This window comes from Pituophis catenifer, unplaced genomic scaffold (genome assembly GCF_029215685.1).
Source record: "Pituophis catenifer annectens isolate HBS135680 unplaced genomic scaffold, rPitCat1.0.hap2 SCAF_16, whole genome shotgun sequence".
In the NCBI taxonomy this organism is placed as follows: Eukaryota; Metazoa; Chordata; class Lepidosauria; order Squamata; family Colubridae; genus Pituophis; species Pituophis catenifer.
In genome coordinates this window covers 1,333,134-1,356,765 of record NW_027256896.1, presented here as the reverse complement: position 1 = coordinate 1,356,765, position 23,632 = coordinate 1,333,134, and the positions used below count along the sequence as shown (strand labels likewise).

Genomic DNA, 23,632 nt, shown 5'->3' with positions numbered 1-23,632 from the left:
AAAAAAGTGCATATATTGTCATCCGGCCAGGACTGCCTATACTGCTGTATTCTGGACTAGCTGTGGCTTCCCAGTGGTCTTCAAGGGTGGCCCCGTATAGAGGACGCTAGCAATCCAAATCACAAGATGACCAAGGCACGAGTCATTTTCTGAAGAACTTATGAGCCAGAAATAGGCACAACTGATGAACCAGATGCCCTTTTGGCCACTATTACCCCCTGTTCTTGAGCCCCAATCTGTTCTTCACATCCAGGCCCATATAGCCTCCAGACACTGGGTCAGCACTTTGAGAGTCACTTCGAAACTATAATTGAGTTCCCTCTGAAGGGGAGAGAGACATGAGCCCTGCATTGCCCCTCCCGTGCTCCATAAATAAGGGACTGTGGCATGACACCCAGAATCCTAGAGCCAGAAGGAATCTTGGAGGTCGTCTAGGCCAATCCCTTGCCCAAGGCAAATGATTGTCTGGTCTTTTCTTGAAAAACTCCAACAATGGAGCACCTACTACTCCAGGAAGCAAGTTGCTCCAGTGATTAATTGTTCTGTCAGGAAATTCCTCATTTCCAGGTTGAATCTCACTTTGGTCGGCCACCCATTGCTGCTTTTCCTGCCCTCATGTGCTGTGGAGAATAATTCGATGGCCTCTTTCCTGTAGTAGCCTTCAAGTTTTGGAAGACTGCTATCATGTCTCCCCTGAGCCTTCACTTCATTGGGCTAAACGTACCTAGTTTCCTTAGCTGTACATTGTAAGATTTAGCTTTGAAGCCCTGTTGCTCTTCTCTGCACTATCTCCAGGGCCTCAGCATGTTTTTAAAATTGTGGTCACCAGAACTAGATTCCAAGTGAGGTCTCATCAGTAGAAAGCAGAACTATCACGTCCATGATTGTGATGTTATCCCTTTGCTGAATCAGCCTAGAATGGCATTTTTTAGCAGAGGCAATGCACTGCTGACTCCTATTTAAGCAGTCATTCACCAGGATACAAAGACCCTCTCACAATTTCTACTGTTGAGCCAGATGCCTCCTAGTCTATACCTATGCATTTGGTTTTTCCTTCTTAAGTGCGGGACTTTTTTACTTTACTTTTACTTTTTTCATCACTGAACTGCATCTTTATTGGATAGCTCCCAGTGCTCAAGTCTGTCAAGATCCTTTCTTCTTGCGTCTATCTTCCAAAGCAATTTCCCCAGCTTGGTGTCATCTACAAGTTTGATGAGTTCTCCATTATTTATGAGATTTATATTGCCGCCTATTTGCACATGGCAACTCAAGGCGGCTTACAAGAATATAAAAACATATAAAACCAATAAGAGAAAAACATACATAATAAAATAACCCCCCACCGCCCGCCCCGGCGGCAACACATCATACAAGCCATTTAATTTTAGCCCCTCATTTAGATAATTTAGGAAGATGTTGAAGAGCACCAGGCCCAGGACTGAACCCTACATGCTCTCCTCCATGAAGATGTAGCTCCATTGAGGACTACACACTGAATGTGATTGGTCAGCCAACTGTGAATCAATCTGGTGGTAATACAGTCTATTCCACAATGTTCTATCTTAAAAAGAAGCAAGCTATGACCTTTGTTGAATGCCTTATTGAAGTCCAAGAATATTATATCCACACGATTTTCCTGATTCACTAATTTAGTCACTTTATCAAAAAGAGCAGTGGGTTTTGTTTGGCTTGATCTATTTTTAACAAACCCATACTGGCTTCCAGTAATCACCTTGTTCATTTCTAAATGCTCACAAATTCACTGATCGATGCTCTTTTCCAGGATTTTCCCAGGTACTGATGTCAAGATGATTGGTCTGCAATTTCCTGGATCCAGACCCTTCAAAAACAATGAGAAGCCGGTTTCTACTGTAATTTTTGGTTTAGAGCATTTATTATCAACTATCCATCCACAACATATTAAGAACCGAAATAGCAAATAACCAAAAAGTAGTGATCTCAGATATGAGGAAGTTGCTTCTGGTTTTTCCTCCATCATCTCAAAACAATTCTTGGAATAATAATTAACTGAGATGCTAAGTAAAAAAATAAGACCAGGATATGGATATTGCATTAGTAAAATTATATTTGACAAGCAGTGTATTAATGAAGTTCATCACACAGCTCAGTTGATAGACAAGGCCCATGGGCTGAATGAAGTATTTCAGACTGGAAGAACATCGTCCAATTTGTATCCTAACTCTGAGCAAAACCTTGTTACTAGATTCAGTGAAACTTCTTCTCTTTGAGAATGCTCTTTTGCCTCCATGCGGCTGATTTACTGGCTCCAGAACAGGCTGTGTTCAGGTCCTCATTGCTGCTGCTGCTACTGCTGCTGCTGCTGTCGCTGTCCTCAGGGGTCTCCTCAGAGGAGCTTTCATCTGCAGCAGTTGCTCTAACAAATGGAGATCAGGGTTACTCTATAACAAATGATCTCTAGAAACTCTTAAAGGAATCCTTTAGAAAACTTACTCTGTGGTTCTGCAAGGCCCGTTGAGTATAAAAAATTCCTTTCCTGAATCAACATCAAAAGGATCTGGGGGGGAAACATAAAAGACTATTAAAATAAAAGTCCCCATCCACTGACCTGCCAGAAAAATAAGGTAACAACTATTAATTTAAATTCCTCATTAAATCCACAAATCCCAAACAAATGTTAAACCACCAGCTTCTCTGGCAGAGGAAGGATTCGCCAAGTAATTTTCAGGAACGAATCTGAATTATTCTGCATTAGCTTTGCTAGGGATGGGAAGATGGAAGCAGCATGGAAAGCAAGGAAAGTCTTTCAAAAGATCTCAGCAGGAGGCTCCAATCTCAAATTGGTGTGCGAAAAGGTGACAATGGACTGTAACTTATTCCAAAAACTCACAAAGATGTGAGGAGTATAATGGAATTCTATGTAGTAGACATGACTGCTTAGAAAACTGTCCAAGACTGTTTAGAAAATCTTCCATACTTTTACAAGAACCTCTAGTCCTACAGCATGAAGTTACATTAGTGCTCCAGTCATTATCAAGTTGGAAGGCTACAGGAGACCTGCTGTAATATGCCAAGCAACAGATCAGACAGCTGAACCAGATTTTAAGGTTCTTTGGAAAGTGCAGGGGCTAATGTCATGTCAGGTGAGAGACAAGGGTGGGGCCGGGCAGAAAAAGGCTCTTCTCTTGCACCCTGCCAGCTGAAATTGGTTGTCAGATGGGATGTGTAGTAGGCATCATCCCGCTGGAGTGAGTGGGACAGACCAAGGTGGGCTTTAAAGTAGCAGGATAGGAAGAGCTTTGGAGCCTTTGAACTTGTGTTGGAGAAAATTGAGAATACTGTGAATAGCAAAATAAATAAAATAAAAAACAAACCACTGAATATATCAGTACAGAGTTTTTACTCGAGGCACAGATGAGCAAATTCAAATTATCCTATTTTGGACACATTAAAAAAAGTCTCCAATGCTGTTCCCAGATGGAAGGAAAGAGATGAGGTTACCCAGCAACAAGATGGATGGAGTCAGATAGAAGGGTGATGAATGTGCCGTTGGGAGACTTGAAAGAACAGGTATGGGATAAATCATCATCAATTTGTGAGGGCATTTTAGGGGTTTGGGGGAGGGCTCCTTCCTGTATTTGGGAGCATTAATACAGCATTAATGACATTTATTATGGCTGCTTGATACCACTGAGAAATCCCCACTGTTTGTTCACCATTATGATTACTTCTCATGGATTATGGATAAAAGAGTCCTCACTTTTTCTTGGAATGTTAACCAGAATAAATAAATAAATAATAATAATTAAAATAAAATAAAAAATAAATGATTGAATATATCAATAGAGTTCTTATTCGAGGCACAAATGACCAGGTTCAAATTGTCATATCGACATATGTCCAATTAATGTGGACTATCTATCCCCTGTGTGTGATTAAGTGGTTTCTTTCTCACTTTATCTTGACCCAAATATTTAAATTTACTTTAAAATTTTGGTAAAAGCATCACTAATTCGCCAATTCAATTCTATCTTTTTCTCTAAGCAGCCAAAAAAAAACCAACAACAACAAAAAAAAACAAACAAACTTGGGATGTCCTACCTGTTTCATCTTTTTCTTGGACATGGTTCAGAAATTCATTCTCAACCCTTAACACTTCCTCTTCACAGCTACATGCTGCATATTTTTCCAGAAGATCTTTGTTCAGATCAAGAAACACACTTCCCCATTTAAATTTTTGCAAAAGAACTGTGGCTAGATCAGTGTGTCCTAAAATAAGGAAAATAACCTCAGCAACGATCAAACACTTCAAAGGTAATTTGCATATTTTACTGGTGAAATATACTTCTCAGTCAAGGCTATTAAAAGAATCTTATATATGAAGCTTGTGAATTTGAGATTTTATCTTATCCATGGGTCAAGAATTGTGCTTTGGTAGTCTATGTATCATGGCATTTTATTATATTTCTTTCTATTTTATATTTATAAACTACCCAGAATCTTGGATGAGATTAGTAATAAACCAACACAATAAAAAAAAAAATGCTTGGCAGAACAACTTTTTTTCACTCACATGACAAACAGCTACAGACAAATATGTATGTATATGTGTATATATAAATATTCCTCTAATCTGTAAAATAAGGAATCCAAACAATATTTATTGCAGCTCACCTACAATGCAGAGGGTAGCTGCAAAAGCTTCCACACAAGTAAGTTTGTATGGCCGTCCATAATTCACTGGATTTGCAGCTATCAAGTAGGGTAACAGCCGGAGATGACTTCCCTTCATCTTGCTAAACGGCGTTTTGTCCAGCTTTGCCCAAGAGCAGTCAATCACGGCAACTCCATTCTGGGTCACAACCTCCCTGAAAATACACTTGCCTTTTAATATGGGATATTTCTGTTTTGCTGACTTGTCAGGAAATCAGATTAATTTTGTAGGCTGCCAGAAGAAGAAAAAGGGTCAAAAAGCTACCATCATACTACGAAAGCCACATTGCAAACAATCAAATATTTTAAAATCAGTAACACAAATGTTTGGATTCTGTGTGCTGCAATTCAGAAAGTGTTCAGGAATCTGGACCAGTCAGATGACGCCAGTCACAAAAGGCCGATTGGCGGAGGCAGCGCAGGAGCTTCCACAGGGTTCCCAGGGTGGAGCTGGCAAGGGAGCCGGCAGCTTAACCAAGCAACGGGTCCGGGAGGCCATGAACCGATCCGCTCCGCCAGGCTCCTCTAGCAGCCGAAGCCCCCCAAGAGCAGCCAATGAGCAGGCGGGCACCGGCGAGGGGGAGGCGGGGGAGCGGGCGCTCACCTGTCGGCGGGCGAGAGGAAGCGGGCGGCGGCGGGGCTGAGCACCAGGCCCCCGAAGCGCTGCCCCAGGCGGAGCGTCCGCACCAGCCCCTTCCGCGCCAGCCGCCGCCCGGTACACCGCCGCGGGTCGCACTGGCCCAGGTCCCACATGGCCAGCGGGCACAGGCGGTGCGGCGTTCCGGCCGCGGCCCTCGCCTCTTCGCCTTCGCCGCCATCCTCCAAGCAGCCTGCGGAGAAAAGGAGGCGCGTCAGGGAGCGTTAGAAGCCCGCCCGGCCTCCCCGCCGCCGCCCTCACCGCCCAGCGCCTCCGGGAATGTCTCCAGGCATCGCTCCCCGCCCGGCCGCCTCGGCCGCCGCCGCCGCCCCCGGCCCATCTCCGATTCTTCCGCTTCCGGGTCGAGCCAATGGCTCTGCCCACCGTCGGCCAATCGCAGGGAGTGGCTCCGGAAGAGAACGCCCCGCCCCTTCCGGAGGCGCGAAGATGGCGGCCCGGGGCCCCGCGGGGAAGAGGCTGTGGCCGCTCCGGCTCCCCTGGCCGCTGCTGCTGCTGGCGGGAGGTGAGGAGATGGCCGTCCTTCCCCCGAGGCGCTGCCGGGGCCTCTGCCGTGGCTGCCCGTCTCTCTCGCTCTCTCTCTCGCCTTCCAGGACTCGCGGCTGCCGGGAAGATGAAGGTGGTGGAGGAGCCCAACAGCTTCGGGTGAGGCGGCGGCGGTGGGCTTGGGCGGCGCTTGGTCCTCGCGCGCCGCGGTTCTGAAAGGTCTCTGTCTTTCTGTCTCCCCTCCGTCTCCGAGAAGGCTGAACAACCCCTTCCTGCCGCCCTCCAACCGGCTCCAGCCCAAAGCGGCGCCCTCCCCCATCTCGGGTGAGCCGGGCAGGGCGAGGGAGGGTCCGGCGGGGCTGCGGGGTCTCCCAACCGCCAGGCGGCATCATTTCGAGCCTGATCGGATTTCAACCCCTTCCTTTCCCAGGGCCTGAACATCTTTTTAGGCTGGCGGGCAAATGCTTTGCTTACGTGGAATCTACGTAAGTTGTTTAATTACCGTAGACGTGCATTTTAAAAATCACCGCCTTCTAAAAAGTGGAAATAAATCTCTGACTTATTTTGAAATTTTAGGTATAAATACGAGTTCTGCCCATTTTATAACGTCACCCAACACGAGCAAACTTTCCGATGGAATGCCTACAGCGGGATTCTCGGGTAAGAGGATCCAGCTCCACAGCCACCTTCCTCTTCGCTGTTGTCTGTTTTTTTTTTATATATATATATATTTTCACACCATACATATTTTGTGGACAATGTATTCACTGGGTCAAATCTTTTTTAAAAATGCTAACAATAATAATGCAAATAAGTATGTGTAATCCTAATCTTCCAACTTCAACAATAATTCTTTATCATTTTTCTCATTGATTCATTTACAAGAAGAATTTTTTATTGGCCAAGTGTGATTGGACACTAAACATAGATAACATTTCTTTGTGCCATGAATTTGTTACCCCCTACTAAATTACTAATATTTAATATTTTTAAAATTCCTCATTATTCCCCCATAACTTTCCAAACATTCCAAATGTGTAGGATTACTAATAAAGCCAAATATTAACAATATTTAATCAATCCCGGGAGTGTATCTCAAAATCCACACAATTTCTAATCCTTAATTACCTGGTCAGCCCTTCTTTATTCTCCTACCATCTGGAAGGAGATATAGAAGCATAGGCAGCCGCACAAACAGGCTTGGACTAGAAGACCTCCAACTCTGTTATTCTGTTTCTAAAATCAGTCATTTTTAGGGATATAATTTATGGGGTTGTGTAATGTACCCAACTACCAAAACACTCAAGTGGAAGTGAGGGGTAGGAATTGTGGGAAGACAGTTTTTGTAAATGTGGTTGCAGCTGCAAATGGCAAGTGTTTGGAAAAAATCAAAGAAGAGTTGGAAAGTGGTGCAGGGCTGAAGACAGTATTTTAAAACAGTACCGGATGAAAATTAATCAAGCCCATCAATTATTATTGTCTCTTTCATGTTGGGGCAAATGATAAACAAAGAGCTTGAAAACAATATCAAGAGACTATGAGGAGCTAGGCATGAAAGCCAAAGAGATAGGAGCACAGGTGGTGTTCTCATCTGTACTTCCAACAAAAGGTCAACAGCCAATGAGGGAATGGAGGATTCTAGAAGTAAACCCCCTGTCACAAGGGATGGTGCTTTCAAGAGAACTTTGGATTTCTAGACTATGGTTTACCTACAGGAGGGACTTTGGACAGGAATGTGTTGTACCTCACAGGGACTTGGAAGAATGGCAAAAAGATGTTGAAGCTATAGAAAGGGTGCAGAGAAGATGCACCCTTTCTATATGATACGGCACTTGGAGGCTGAATCATACAATCACTGGCTAAGGTTATGTTTAGCCTAAGAGGTATAGGGGTATATTACCTGCCTTCCAATATTTTAAGGGTTGTCACAGGGAAGAGGGGGTTGATTTATTTTCCAAAGCACTGAAGGCAGGACAAGAAACAATGGATGGAAGCTCTTCAGAGAGATCCAACCTGGAACTAAGGAGAAACTTCCTGACAGAACAGTTAGTCAGTGTAACAACTTGCCTCTGGAACTGTGGTATTCAAGAAAAAAAAACTTTTTTCAATCTTTCAAAAAAAAAAAAGAAGAAGAAGGTGCAGCCAAAAGCAGTGGCTACTCTTTAGATATCCCCGATGTCCAAGGGTCTTTTGTGACCTAAAGTGTCCTGAAGAGACAACCAACAAGAGGAGCACATACTGGTCGATCCAGGGGGGCTGCAAACCCCTAGGAAGACTAGAAGAAGCTCCTCAAATTGGACACAGTGGGAAAGCGACCAGGAAGTCGCTAAAAAGCTGTGGAGGCTATACCAGAAGAGAAAGTAAAGAAACAGCCTGTGTCATCGTGGTGAGACTGACTTGATTTTATCACTTGAAAGTTTCTCTTAAACTAACTGGATGATCAAAGGGTGGAGAAGAGAGGCTGAGAGAGAGGAGTGGGTGCGGTGTGTGCTCCGCAACCACATCTGGAAAACTGGGGCGGCAAGGAACGCGTGACTGAGAGCCCATTAACTTCTTTTTTCTATTCAACTTTTACTGAAAAAAAAAAAGATTTGGAGACTTTAAAAACAATTGGACATTTGGATATTAAAGCTTTGAATGACTGAATGGATTACCTGTTATCTTTTTTTTTTTTTTTTTTTGAATGGATTGTTATGGACTGCTGTAACAAATTTCATCATTTGGGAGATTGAAAGCTGAAAAATTGATGATGTAATTTCTGGAAATTCCTAATTTAAAGATTAACTATTTGAAAAGTGGGTTGGGGGAGGCTACTAATTCTTTCACGTAAATACAGCATTGTATTTACCTATGATTTGATGGTGTATTTACTGTATTTCAATTATTCATATACTGTCTCAGGATAAGAATCCAATCACGGGTTTGGAAACAATAAAATGATCTTTTTAAAATGGACTCATTTTGGGGCCATCGGGTTGGGCAGGAAATCTGGCTCGCAGGAGCCATTTTGGCCTCCCTTCTTTTCTCTCTTCAGGAGAACTATCCATTTTAAGGACTTTGCACAGTAAAGTGTGTTGCTAATGTTAATAACAGTGAGAAGATGTTTTGTGCTCCCTGAACTAAGGGGAGGTTAGTCAAGTAAATCTAAGTTGCAGATCAATTTGGCCCATTACGATTTACATCCCTAAATTCAATATTTCTACAGTATGACTTCATATAAATGAAATGGAGTAGCATCAAATGTCAACTGCATATTGGTGCGCTTCGCTTCTGATTCTTGGATTAATGCTATAGTTTCTTGCTACAGGTATAAGATAAAACACTACAAGACTCTTTAATTTTGCAGATACAAAGAGTAGCTCTTAGTAGTATTCCTTTCTAAAAGCAGCATCTATGAGTGGAAGTAAACATTAACACTGCTAAAATGATATCTTTGTTTTTAGCATCAAAAGCTGCTGAGAGATCCAGAAAAATAAACAAGGCTTAACCCTGATTCATCCCCTGGTATCAGGGTGACCTAAGCAAATTGTTCTAAACTTGGGCTTGAAATCAAACTGCCAGTGGCCTTCTTTGAAATATCTGAAGTATATTATTCTTATTTCCTAGAATCTGGCATGAATGGGAAATTGAAAACAACACTTTTGTTGGTATGTGGATGAGAGAAGGAGATTCTTGTGAAACAAAAAATAGAGAAACAAAGGTAAAGAATTTGATCTAATAAAGAAGCCAACATATATCTTTACATTCTGTATTATTTATTTATTGATTGATTGATTGATTTGATTTGATTTGTATCCTGCCTTTTTATAAGCAGTTTAAGCAGCATATTAGTGTCACCACCTGCAATAATAATCCTGTGGAAGGTTGGATAAGCTGAGAATACAGGACTGGCCCAGAGTTACCCAATGAGCTTCTGCAGCTGAGAGTGGACGAGAGTCTGAGCCTGTTTGCTCCTAGTTTAATACTTCACTTCCTATTTCAATCAACATTATTTTTGATAATCTAGTTAGATATACTTTATTTATTATGTAAATATATTATTCATCACTGAATAGTTTGCAACTGCTTAGCTGTAATACATATAATGTTTCCCTTTATCTGTCAAATATTGCAAGTTCATTGAGCACATTATATTAATTAGGTCTCTTTTTACTGGTCTGTGATTTAGAGAAATTAGTTAAGTTTATGAATTCTGGTAATAAATTCTCAAACCTCTGCTTTTCAGGTACTTCTTGTATGTGGAAAAAACAATAGATTGGCTCAAGTATCTGAACCAAGCACTTGCATTTATTCTCTTACATTTGAAACTCCGCTTGTTTGTCACCCACATTCTCTTTTAGGTGAGAAAATAATTCCTCCTTTGGATTAAAAGCAGAAAACTGAAACAATGCAATTTATACTCCAATCTTGACATTGTATATGTTCAATAAGTCCATTATATCAAACTATTTTTTGTTCCCAAACATTTCTTGCTGTGTCATGATCCCAAGAACTAAAGGTTTCTGCAAATTAGCCTTGATTTTTGATATGACAAGTAACAACACACAAGTCCACTGGCCTTGCTAAACTGATGGTAACTAACCCAGTAACCCTTGCAATTCCATAGACTTCGTTGGCACCCAGAGTTGCCCCTTTTCCCCAGGAAGGGGTGAGGATTGGTAAAGTTATAAATCAAAGAATTAAGAATGTTCACTGCTGCTAAAATGTCCGTATTAATCACTGGAAAGATTAGACTATGATATTAGTGGTCTCTTACCAAAAGGACTGGCCGGTCGCCATATCAGAGAAACCGACCTACACTTTTCATTTCTGTACTGGTCAAGCTGAAGTCAGTTATTCTGTTAAAGGTAAAGCTTTCATCTTATACCTTAAAGTAATCAAGGTTACCATAACGCCCGATGAATCGATTAACTTGTGGGAAGAATTGTTATAACATTTGTCTCCTTGAGTGAGCATAAGATTCTTCCCCAAACATGTTCCTTTTCACTCATTCGTGTTCCCTTGGCCAGCAAGGATGTGGCTGATAGTGGTACTTAATGGCATCTAAGGAATGGTAAAAGTGCTTGCATGGTAATCCTCTGCCTCTGTGAACTTAATCTTTGAGGAAATGGAGTCTAGAGAGAGCTCAAAGAGCCATCATTTCTTCTCTACAGTCTATCCAACCTTGCCTGAAGCTCTTCAGAGAAAGTGGGATGAAGTTGAACAACTGCTTTATGATGACTTAATCACAAAACAGGTGTGCGCATTTTATCTTATACTAATATAAATATATATCAAGATAAATAACTAAAAAAGTGAACCCTTGAGTCATGTTGGATTTCTGCTCGCTAAATGGATGGCTGCAATTTCCTTGATAATAAATGTGGGTCTGGTCTACCACTGACTGCCATCTACTCTTTTGCGTTAATTTACCAGTGCAGCCTTAAGCTTTTGGATTTCTTGGTGGTGTCCATCCAAATTTAGCCCTCTTAAGCTTCTGATTTTTTTAAAAGGGTGTGTGTGTACACACACAGACAGAGTATATATTGCATCAACTTGTTTAATGTAAGCCACAGAGGACTAGATTAAGTGCACTGAAATCCCTGGGAACTAAATGTATGATTGTTGAAGTGCTGTTGGAGAAAGTCAGGATGAACCCAATAAATACAAATCATCAGAGGTGGGATTCAGTTGGTTTGCACCGATTCAGGCGAACCGGTTGTTAACTTTGCCCATTTTGGAGAACTGGCTAATCCCACCTCTGGCTGGACCCACCCATCCTGCCCCTCCCAGGAGTCCCTCCGTGCGCCCCATTTTGGCTTCCAGGGTGGTGCAGGAGACCCAAAATGGGCCGGGGGGGGGGGCGTCATGTGCCCCCCCAGCCCATTTTGGCTCTCCTGTTGGTGCAGGAGGCCTTCCAGGCCCAAAACCCCTGCTCTAGGGTGAGTTGGGAATGGGGATTTTGCATTAAGATTGCTCATAAGTAAGTAGGAACCAGTAAAAGAGGAATGGAAAAATCCCTACCTGTAGATCAGTGTTTTTCAGTCTTGGCAAATTTTAAGATGGGCAAACTTCATGCTGCCTGGGGGATTCTGGGAATTGAAGTCCATGCACCTTAAAGTTGCCAAAGTTGAGAAGCATGGGTCTAGACTAGAGTTTAGGATTTTTCCATTCCTGTTTTATTTATAGAGTTTGATGCAATTAAATAAATCAGTTGTGGTTTCGTTAATAGTGATTAAAGTGATATGAACCATTACTGGATTTTTTGTGAGAAACTGAAATTACAAGTTGATCTGGGCTTTGATGATTAAATAAGGAATTATGGAAATAATGTAGACAAATGTTAATCTTAGAGTAAGAGTTTGGATATATTTTTTTACTTATATCTGTACCAAAGAAAGTGGGAAGTCATTCTTTTTATCTCTTTCTTACACTTTCATTCTTTCTTTCCTGAGCCTTTTCTTTTTTCAAATCTGTTTTTTATTTGTTTATCCCTTAGCTTTGTATTTTTTTTGGGAGGGGGGATGTGTGACAGATCAAATACTCAGCCATTATAATTCTACATTCCTTATTTACAGAAATCATATCAAAATTTAGAATGAAATCCACTGGGAGCTATCTCATATAAGGCAGGCTCTGAGTCCCTCTCACCAAAAAGTGTTTATCGATAGAATATTTGTAGCTCAGGGTTGAACTGTGGGTTCCTTGATGCTCTCTGAGCTTGATGGTTTTCTTGTATCTGTTTCATTACCAAACTAGGTAACCTCATCAGTACTAGAAAGGAGTGGAGTTTGCTCTTATTTTCATTTAATAGTGGCAGTGTTGATCAGTTGCTTCACAAAAAGTGTTTTGATTGGTGCCGGGTCTCTACAGCCTCAGGCAGCGAAGGACTATTCTGCACAGAGTTTCCTAGCATTCCTTTAGGAACCTCCAACATGCAAACTGTGGTTACTTATCCTAAAATGAATCCTCTTTACCTGGAGCGTCAAAATTTGCTGTTTGCTGGAGAGATGTGTAGCTAAAAGTCAGTCTACATTTAGTGTACATCTGATTTTGGGGATATTTCTTCATAACCAAACAAAACTCTTTTCTGTGCAGTTCATACCCCTTGCTTGCTGGATCTAGATATCACAAAGCAAAGCCCACATTCTGTAATTAACTCCCACACACTGTTTTGGCTGGCAGAGTGCTGCAGGAGGTTGAGTGTCATACCCCCTGGCCATGCCCATCCTGGCCACGCCCATCCACCCAGCCACACCCACCCAACCAGTCATTAGGGCAGAGAACTGGTTATTAAATTATTTGAATCCCACCACTGCAAATAATAACTCATATTTTTATTTATTTATTTATTATTCCAATTAATATACCGCCCTTCTCCCGATGGACTCAGGGCGGTGTACAGCCAAAAGTAAAAGCACACAAATATAAAATTTAAAAACGATTTAAAAGCATATTAAATAATTCGGCCCAGTTATTCAAATAAAACACCTGTTTTAAAATTTTAAAAATTAAAAAAGTTTAAAAATTAGGCCAGCCCAGCTTGTTGGAATAAAAACGTTTTGAGAGCACAGCGAAAGGTGCGCAAGTCGGGAATCCTCCGTATCCCGGGGGACAGTTCGTTCCAGAGGGCAGGTGCCCCTACAGAGCCTTCGACATTGTTTGACCAACGGCACCTGGAGGAGCCCCTCTCTGTGGGAGCGTACTGGCCAATGGGAGGCTATTGGTAGCAGCAGGCGGTCTTGTAAGTACCCAGGTCCTAAGCCATGGAGCGCTCTGAAGATGGTAACCAGCACCTTGAATCGCACCCGGAAGACCACCGGAAGCCAGTGCAGCTCGCGCAGGAGAGGTGTTACATGGGAGCGCCATGTCGCTCCCACAATCACCCGCACGGCTGCATTCTGGACCAGTTGGAGCCTCCAGGTGCTCTTCAAGGGGAGCCCCATGTAGAGAGCATTACAGTAGTCCAGGCGGGAAGTGACAAGGGCATGAGTGACCGTGCGCAAGGAGTCCCGGTCCAGAAAGGGACGCAACTGGCGAATCAGGCAAACCTGATAGAAGGCCCCCCTGGCCACAGCCGTCACATGCTCTTCTAAGGACAGCCATGCATCCAGGAGGAAACCCAAGTTGCGAGCCCTCTCCGTGGGGGCCAACGACTCGCTCCCAATAGTCAGTGATGGCATCAGCTGGCTATTCTGGGACGTCGGGAGCCACAGCCACTCAGTCTTGGAAGGGTTGAGTCTGAGCCTGTTTCTCCCCATCCAGATCCACACGGCCTCCAGGCACCGGGACATCACGTCAAGGGCATCATTGGGGTGGTCCGGGGTGGAGATGTACAGCTGAGTGTCATCAGTGTACTGTGGAATTTCACCCCGAAACCACGGATGATCTCACCCAGCTGCTTTACATAAATGTTGAACAGAAGGGGTGAGAGGACCGACCCTTGCGGCACCCCACACACAAGGCGCCTTGGGGTCGACCTCTGTCCCCCTGCCAACACAGACTGCGACCGGTCAGAGAGAAAGGAGGAGAACCACCGCAGCACGGTGCCCCCTACTCCAACCCCTCCAATCGGCGCAGCATGATACCATGGTCGATGGTATCAAAAGCCGCTGCGAGATCTAATAGGACCAAGATAGAGGAACAGCCCCTATCCCGAGCCCTCCAGAGATCATCAACCAATGCGACCAATGCCGTTTCCGTGTTGTACCCAGGCCTGAAACCCGACTGGAACGGATCTAGATAGACAGCTCTAGATATTTGGGCTTCCATAAGGGCAGTAAAATGCTGCTATTTCTACACCCACCTTGTGACTGCTGATTACACCCAGCTGCCTTGTTTATAGTGACTTGTTGCCTGTTGCGGGAGGGGCACTTGGGATGGTATGTGAAAAAGATAAAATCAAGAGACTGTGCCAGGGGAATATTCAGATAAGAGGCAGCTTAGCCCACAGTGGGAATGTGGGCAGGAGAAATGTTTCAGAAGGGACCCTCCCTAGTTTCTTGGGCTGTAAAAGCAACGCGGGGGCAGGGGGGTGTTCTTTCTGACTTGCAAAACTCTGTTAAGGTAGCCGTACAATAGTAGAATTAGTTCACCTGGATTCTTGTCTGGATTACCTTACCAGGCTGATAGTCGCAGCCTTTGGAACAGCCTTTGGAAGAGCCTTCTCCCACATGCTCCGGCCCCCAAGGCTCCACCCATTCCCCAGGTTGCACAGACCCTCAGGACCCGACCCTTCGGCTGATGCTGTGCAATGCCAGGTCCGTAGTAAATAAAGCCCCCCTCATTTGTGATCTTATTTGTGAGGGGGGAGCAGACATGGCGGGTATTACGGAGACCTGGTTGGGCCAGGAGGGGGGGTCCCCCTCGTTGAGATGTGCCCACCAGGTTTCCTTGCATTCCATCGGCCGAGGTTACAGGGCAGGGGCGGGGGAGTAGCGGTTATTATTAAAGAAGGTCTGAGACCGAGGGAAGCCACTGTTCCTCAGACGGCCGGCTGTGAGTCCCTCCTCGTGAAGTGGGGTCATGGGGTTCAGATGGGTTTGCTGATCACGTACCTGGCTCCCTGCCACGTGGCAACAGCCCTGCCCGAGCTACTCAACGTCATCGCCGCGGTGGCAGTTGATACCCCCAGGCTTATGGTCATGGGAGATTTCAACCTGCCGTCCGTGGGTGAGGCGTCTGAGGTGGCTCGGGAGTTCATGGCTTCCATGACAGCCATGGACCTGACCCAGTTAATTCATGGCCCTACCCACACGGGGGGAAACACGCTGGATCTGGTTTTTGTCTCTGGACAGTGGCTGAGTGATCTTGAGATAGGGGATATAGTTACCGAGCCCTTGTCATGGTCAGATCACTCTCTCCTTCGTCTCGACCTTCAAACCGCTGCACCCCGCCGCAGGGAGGCGGAGCCGGTAAGATGGATCCGCCCCAGGTGCCTGATGGAACCTGATAGGTTCCAGATGGAGCTTGGGCCATTTCCCGAGGCTCTGGCACACGCCTCGACTGGAGACCTAGTGGCCACCTGGGATAGGGCAGCCACTGGAGCTCTGGATCAGGTCGTCCCTTTGCGGCCTCTGACCCGGCGTCGATCTCATTTGGCTCCTTGGTTCACTGAGGAGCTGAGGGAGTTGAAGCGCCGGAAAAGACGCCTAGAGAGTAGTTGGAGGGCCAGTCTTTCATTATCGGATTGGACACTGGTAAGATCCCATATTAGGAATTACCTAGTGGCGATAAAAGCAGCGAAATGTAGTTATTTTGCTGCTCTTATTGCGTCAACAGATAACCACCCGGCCACCCTGTTTAGGGTGACCCGCTCCCTTCTCCACCAGGAAGCGCGGGAGGACCCCTTGGAGGGTAGAGCCCCGGATTTTGTTCAGTATCTGTATGACAAAATCACTCAGATCCGGGAAGATCTGGACTCCAACTGGGTAGTCTCAGGGGGAGGGACTGGGGCAGGTCTTGAGAATGTTATCTGGGATGAGTTTGATCCTGTGACCCCTGAGGACGTGGACAGGATTCTGGGCAGACTGAACGCAACCACTTGTTTATTGGACCCGTGTCCCTCCTGGTTAGTGCTGGCTTCCCGGGAGGTGACGCGAGGCTGGCTCCAGGGGATTATAAATGCTTCATTGGGTGAGGGTGACTTCCCCACCGCCTTGAAAGAGGCAGTGGTGAGGCCTCTCCTCAAGAAGCCTTCCCTGGACCCGGCAATGTTGGTTAATTATCGTCCGGTCTCCAACCTTCGTTTTGTGGCAAAGGTTGTCGAGAGTGTGGTTGCACAACAGCTTCCCCAGCACCTGGATGAGACGACGTATCTGGATCCATTCCAGTCGGGTTTCAGACCCGGGTACAGCACGGAAACGGCATTGGTCGCGTTGGTTGATGATCTCTGGAGGGCTCGGGACAGGGGGTGCTCCTCTGTCCTGGTCCTGTTAGATCTCTCAGCGGCTTTTGATACCATCGACCATGGTATCATGCTGCACCGGTTGGAAGAGTTAGGGGTGGGAGGCACTGTACTACGGTGGTTCTCCTCCTTTCCCTCCGGCCGGTTGCAGTCTGTGTTGGCAGGGGGGCAGAGGTCGACCCCAAGGCCTCTCATATGTGGGGTCCCACAAGGGTCGGTCCTCTCGCCCCTTTTGTTCAACATTTATGTAAAGCCGTTGGGCGAGATCATCCGTGGTTTTGGGGTGAAGTACCACCAGTACGCTGATGACACCCAGCTGTACATCTCCACCCCGGACCACCCCAACGATGCCCTTGAAGTGATGTCCCGGAGTCTGGAGGCCGTGCGGATCTGGATGGGGAGGAACAGGCTCAGGCTCAACCCATCTAAGACCAAGTGGCTGTGGTTTCCGACGTTCCGATATAGTCAGTTGACGCCATCGCTGACTATTGGGGGCGAATCGCTGGCCCCTACGGAGAGGGCTCACAACTTGGGCATCCTCCTGGACTCACGGCTGTCTTTAGAAGAGCACTTGACGGCCGTGACCGGGAGGATCTTTCATCAGGTTTGCCTGATTCGCCAGTTGCGTCCCTTTCTGGATTGGGACTCCCTACACACAGTCACTCATGCCCTCGTTACCTCCCGCCTGGACTATTGTAACACTCTCTACATGGGGCTCCCCTTGAGGAGCACGCGGAGGGTCCAACTGGCGCAGAGTACGGCCGCGCGGGTGGTTATGGGAGCAACATGGTGCTCCCATGTGACACGTCTCCTGCGCGAGCTGCACTGGCTCCCGGTGGTCTTCCGGGTGCGCTTCAAGGTTTTGGTTACCACCTTTAGAGCGCTCCATGGCTTAGGACCTGGCTACTTACGGGACCTCCTACTACCACAAACAGCCTCCCACTGGCCGCTACGCTCTCATAGAGAGGGGCTCCTCCAGGTGCCGTCAGCCAAACAATGTCGACTGGCGGCCCCTAGGGGGAGGGCCTTCTCTGTGGGGGCACCTACTATCTGGAACGAGCTCCCCCCGGAGATACAGAGGATCCCGGATCTGCGCACTTTCCGCCGTGCTTTGAAGACACTCCTATTCCAGCAGGCCGGCCTGGCCTAATTTTCTCCCCTTCTTTTAAATTTTTAAACTGAAATTTTAATTCGTTTTAAATTATTGGGAGTTTTAAATTGTCTCGGGCACAAATTATTTAATTGGGTTTTAATCATGTTTTAACTTTTGTATTTATGTGTTTTATTTTGTGCCTGTTCACCGCCCTGAGTCCTTCAGGAGTAGGGCGGTATACAAATTTAATAAAATGAAATGAAATGAAATGAAGAGGTATCCATGGCACCTGCCCTCTCAGGGCTCCAGATCCAGCTATGTCCCCAGTCCTGAGATTGGTGTGTTTAGTGGAGCCCTGCTGTATTTTTCATTGCTGTGGTTGTTTTTCTCCTCTGTTAGGGTCTGTGATGTTTTTAATATTTTAAAATTGTGTTTGGATATTGTAAGCCACTGAGAGTCCTCTGGAGTGAAACAATGTATTGATGAGGACTTGAAAGTGTACATATTTTGCTTTTCAAATAGTATCCATTTTCCATTTTAGTACCCAATTATTTGCAGCAGATGTTAGACTTTATGATGCAATGAGGAGCATTGATCTGACAATGTTTTCAAAGGTAATTTTTGTGTTTGACAGGGAAATGGAATAAACAAATGCATGGCAACATAAATTGCAAACAAAAAAAAGAAAAAGAAGTCCCAGTTGAGTGCTTCAACCCTTGGCTAATTTTTAACCTTAAGCCATTGCCTTTTTCCAGAATGTTCTTTTCTTTTTTTTAAAAAAAAGGTGTGTGTGGTTTAGCCTATAAGCCTGGACTTTCTAGATTGTCTCCATCTGACCAGCCCTGCTTAGTTTCTGAGATCAACCAAAAATGTCTTCGGTGTCTTAATCTGAGCCTTCCAAAATGAAAAATTAAAGTAACTATTACTTTTGTTTTCAGGGATACAAGAAAAGATTGAGAGAGCTGTTTGAAGAAGGCTCCCTTTTAAAATCAACAAGAGAGAAAAAAGAGGACACTCAACTTCAACATTTGGAATTTGACTCTGTAGAAAAGTGCAGCAAGGTACAGGATCTCTTTGGACAGTCCCTTGTGGTTGACTGGGTTTCCTTGCTGTTTTAGATGCGGTTATTTTAGGCTGTCTAATTAATTCACATAGGGCATCAGTGAAATCTCAGAACTGTCTTGCTAATGATGGTTAAATTAAAGATAATCTTCGAAAAAACTGCAGACGATTTCTCTGAATTCACAGCTTCTCCACTTTGCTGTTTCGTCTCTCTTGGACTTTGTATAAATATATTCTGTTTTTGTGGTAAAATCAATGTGAAGTTACTCTCCTTTTTTTTTCTAGGAATATAAGCGACTTTCCAATGATCTGCAGAAATTGTCAGATTTACTAACCCAGCATGGAATTGCATATGAAACCATCCTATGTAAGTTTGCAATATTTTTCCTTCTGAAGAACTGCCTTGCTTAATGACTGCCATATTTAGCTGTTGTCCAAAGCTACAACAGCACTGAAAAAGTCACTTTATGACTGGTCCTTCCAAACTTCCTAGCCTCCCTACAGGCCTGTGATTGAGATTCAGGATCCTTGCAGGACTCCGCAATCTCACACAGCTGCTTCTTGCATGTTTCACAGCTGGTTTCCAACAAGCAAAGTTAATGGAGAAGCCAGGGGTAAAATAGCAAGTCACAGCCATGTGCTCTCACTTAACGAGCCACAGGGACTCTCTTAATGACTGTGGGGTAAGTGAGGTTGTAAGTCCATCCGAAGCATATGATATCTTATTATCCACATCACTTAGTGACAGTTGCCAATCCCAGTCATGGTCATAAAGTGAGGCTTACCTGTACTAATACAACAGTGATAAATTTCATTTTCCAAAATCAGGGAAATTCAGTGGAACAAAATATCTGTTAGAATTTTTGAAGTCTTAAAATTATTTCATGTTGGTTTAAGCACCAGAAATCTGAAATTTAAACTTGATGCTGTAATTGAAGTTAGTTGTAGAGTTGGAAGGGACCACAAGGATCAATCAGTTAGTTCAGCTTTCTGCAATATGCAGGAAAGCCAATTAATATATCCATGAATGGGACTATTCTGCCTCTTCTTAAAACTTTCTAGAGATGGAAAACCCACAAACCATAAGCAGACTCTTCCATTGTTGTACAGGACGTTCTAGGTTGAATCTCTCCTTGGTCAGTTTCCATCCATCATTCCTTGTCTGACCTTCAGGTGCTTTGGAAAACAGCTTGACCCCCTCCTCTCTGTGGCAGCCCCTCAAGTATTGGAAGACTACTATCCTGTCTCCCCTGGTCCTTCTCTTCTCTTCACTAGACTAGCCATGCTCAGTTCATGTAACTGTTCTTAATATGTTTTAGTCTCCAATCCCGTAATCATCCTGGTTGCTCTCCTCTGCACTTTTTCTAGAGTCTCAACATCTTTTTTATAGTGAGGTGACCAAAACTGGATGCAGTATTCTAGGTGTGGTCTTACCTAGGGCTTTAGTATTAGGTATGCTCTTGAGGTATTAGGTTAGTCTTGAGATATATTTATAAAAAAGGGAGGATAAAAAGCTAATAATAATAAAATAATAATTGTAATTTTCACATGTTAATAAGCCATCTCCTTTGCCTTTGATATAGTTGAAGACATTCTTGCTGGATTTTGCCTCTCTTATTTCCCACTTGTCCTTTCCTTTCCTCTGTTTCTGAGATGAGGCTTTGCATTCTCTGGGGCTGGGGTCTCCTTGAATAGGGGGCTGCTGGTTCAGCCACATTGGCTCATTTAGGGGCCTCCTAGTTTTCTTCTTCCTTGGTATAACTTTGAGACCAAGCTATCTTCATTTTCCTTTTTAAGAAGTCTCAGCTGACAGTTACCACAATTATTTTGATTTTGTTTGCAATTTATTTTTATTTTTTAAAAAGTTAAAATACAAATTCCATTTTTTTAAACAGACATTTAAACACAAAGACATTTAAAAAGGTGCATTAAAAAAGACACTAACATTTATACACATTTTATCCCTCCTAGATGAATACTGATAAATATATTGCAACGATATTAGTTTCTCACACCTTGAAACAGGTCCCCCAAAAGTTTTAAATTAATTCTATTTTCACATTATTAACCTGTCATTTATTTACTATCTATGAGCTGTGATGGGGTAGTGGTTGGAATGCAGTATTGCAGGCCGATTCTACCGACTGCCAGGAGTTTGATCCTGACGGGTTCAAGATTGACTCAAGTCTTCCATCCTTCCAAGATCGGCTAAAATGAGGACCCAGATTGTTGGGGGCAACATGCTGACATTTGTAAACTGCTCAGATATGTAGTCTTCACACACCAGAAGTCAGGAAATGGGCTATTTCCGGCCTTGGGGTGGGGGTGGGAGGCCATTTTCGCCCTCCCCAGGCTCCTAGAAAGCCTCTGGCCCACCCTGCCATTGCGTGCCAAAAGCAGGGAGAGCACAGGGCACGCGCGCATGCGTGGGGGGGGGGGCTCGGCGCATTGAATTATGGGTACGGGCATGCACACACACAGCCCCCCTGCGCTCTCTCCACTTTTGGCACACGACAGCAAAAAGGTTAGCCATCAGCACTTGGGTTGGACTAGAAGACTCCCAAGGTCCCTTTCAACTCTATCAATATTCTATGACTTCTTCGATTAACCTTGTATAAAGTAGTTTTTTCCCCCCTGTGTTCTAGTTGGAAACAGAGATGGTAATCATATTCCGCAAGCACTCGGGATAAAAAAGTCAGATCTTAGCACTATTTCAAATGCTAACAGGCATGGAGATGCTGAAACTCAGGACGTCTTGTGAGAAAATTGAATTGTCCGCTTTTCCCAGCTTCGGTAAAGTATTTTCATCCACATACGATTTTTAATAATCCATAACCATATTATTTTATTCAAATCAACATTCATTCAGAAGTTCTATCCATTTGGAATTCTTTTTGTGATTATGCTGGCAGGAAAATGGGGAGCTCAGTCATTGCATTTTACGTGGGCAGCTTCCTTCAACCGTGTTCCTTCCCTCCATAACAGAGAGTCTTGTATGCGAGGACAGCAAACGGTGGCTTGAGCTACCAGACTCCGCTCCTTTGTGGATAATGGCAACTGGACAATTCAGGCATTGCAAACATGGAACAGCAAGAGCAGGAGTGACAGCCTTACACGTTCAACAGTCCTGCTGGTGCTGCTGTGGCCCTTCTTTTCTCAGTGGGACTTGGAAGAATATCTTGTCTTGGACCTTTGAATAAAGAATCCAGTGTTCAAACAATGCTGCACCTTCTGTGTCTGTTACTGACTTTGGGGGATACATTTCCTTCTGGACCACAAGAAACAGATTTGCTATTCATTTTGGGTAAAAAAAATCAGTTTTAATCTGAATTACTGACATGGTTTCCTATACCAAAATGTTTCTTGACCGGATCCGCCTGTGAACTTCCTTTTGAGAGAGAAACGTTGGTGTCGCCAGTTCTGGAAGATTATAATAAAGCTCCTTGTGCTGAGATGGGGGAGAGGAAGGAGTGGGGATCAATGCTGTCAGCTTCTAGGATGAAATGGTCTATGCCAGAGGTTCCCAACTCCCAGGACAGGTCTGTGCCTAACCCTAACTAGGCCACACAGCTGGAGTCAAGCGGTGGGCAAGTGAGCAAAGCTTCATTGGCATTTGCAGCCGCTCCCCAGCGCTAGCATCACCGCCTCAGATTTTCATAGGAGCGCAAAGCCTACTGTAAAGTGGGCATTAGCAGTGAGGAGCAGTGGAGGGAGGGAAGAGACTGGGATGCGGGAGGAAAGGAGGGCAGTTTGGGAGGCAAGCCGTGCCAGCCCAGAAAGTGAAATGCGTCAGTCGAACAGAAAGTCAGCCAAAAAAAGCCGAGATGGAGAAGGTGCCAACTGAGGGATCCGTTACCTAAACCAGCAGAGGACTTTTAATTGGACACTGACTGACAACGGGGTTGGCCAGGGGAGAAAGTTAATTGCATCTTTTGTGCCAAGCAGGCAGATTCCACTTCACTCCTTCTGTAACCACTTTTGCTTTCAGTGAAGTACATACTCTTGGAAAGGCAATGAGCCAGGAGTCTCTCTTACTAAGTGGGATGGAGACCATTAAGTGGAACCTGCCCGGAAATAGGTTCTACCAAGATTCTGCAAATGATGTTCGTTCATTGAAGGACATCAGGGAGAGCAGGGATGGGGAACATTCTGCAACTGTAACGGGCAGGCTCCATCTGTCGTACCTTGAGGACTCGTGTATAAGAGTGCTGGGAACCAAACCTTTATCTCAATTGTGTTGAAAAAAGCTTTGTGCGTGATCCAGGGAACCCTCAACTCTGGCAAACATTCAAAGCTGTAATGGGCCTCCCTAAAGGCCCTTTCGACCCGGTTCCAAGTTCTGACAGCCAGCCCCCCATTCCTCCCCGCCCCTCAATTCACATGGCTGCATTATGGGTGCTCCATAACCAACCTGCATTTATGGCCATCTGCAGCATCCTCCAGTCACATGGCTGTGATTCATATTTTTGATGAAAACAGGCGTTTACTTCTGGTTTGGGGCAAAAGTGCCCCATAATGAACAACGGGTTTGTTTAAGGTCTGCCACAAAGAAAATGTCATAAATTGAGGTCGGTCACATGATGACCCACTTTACAACTTCACAAGTTATTTGGGCAAAAGAGCCGTTTGTCTGATGATCTGGGGATTCCGACTCCAGGATTTTATCATTCCAATAAGAAAATGATGGGCACCAGAACCACCCCAGGCTCCCTTTGTCCCACGGAGGGTGGAGGATCCTGAAGGGCGACTCCTCGCTACC

The 23,632-nt window shown here is 44.7% G+C and overlaps 2 protein-coding genes across 2 annotated transcripts; one reads left to right on the top strand and one right to left on the bottom strand.

Moving 5' to 3' along the window:
• Positions 1-1,875: 1,875 nt before the first annotated feature.
• On the bottom strand, positions 1,876-5,669 carry TSR3 (TSR3 ribosome maturation factor). The gene is made up of 6 exons (XM_070955036.1): positions 5,591-5,669; positions 5,297-5,522; positions 4,654-4,847; positions 4,081-4,248; positions 2,473-2,536; positions 1,876-2,395 (listed from the first exon to the last, which is right to left on the bottom strand). The coding sequence occupies exons 1-6, from the start codon at positions 5,667-5,669 to the stop codon at positions 2,227-2,229; spliced, it is 900 nt and encodes a 299-aa protein (XP_070811137.1). The 3' UTR covers positions 1,876-2,226.
• Positions 5,670-5,699: 30 nt separating this feature from the next.
• Positions 5,700-22,093, top strand: GNPTG (N-acetylglucosamine-1-phosphate transferase subunit gamma). The gene is given in 13 exon segments (XM_070955035.1): positions 5,700-5,745; positions 5,748-5,852; positions 5,941-5,992; positions 6,090-6,157; positions 6,264-6,318; positions 6,410-6,493; positions 9,440-9,533; positions 10,059-10,173; positions 10,987-11,069; positions 18,750-18,872; positions 19,159-19,240; positions 21,519-21,666; positions 21,859-22,093. Coding segments are annotated over 12 exon segments (1,023 nt in total). The 3' UTR covers positions 21,635-21,666; positions 21,859-22,093.
• Positions 22,094-23,632: the final 1,539 nt, after the last annotated feature.

Excerpts from the sequence above, each read along its gene's own strand:
- TSR3 (XM_070955036.1), bottom strand. The coding sequence starts at position 5,669 with ATGGGCCGGGGGCGGCGGCGGCGGCCGAGGCGGCCGGGCGGGGAGCGA. Across the intron at positions 4,848-5,296 it reads TTCCTCTCGCCCGCCGACAG|GGAGGTTGTGACCCAGAATG; the intron begins GTGAGCGCCCGC and ends GTGTATTTTCAG. Across the intron at positions 2,396-2,472 it reads GGGCCTTGCAGAACCACAGA|AGCAACTGCTGCAGATGAAA; the intron begins GTAAGTTTTCTA and ends TCCATTTGTTAG.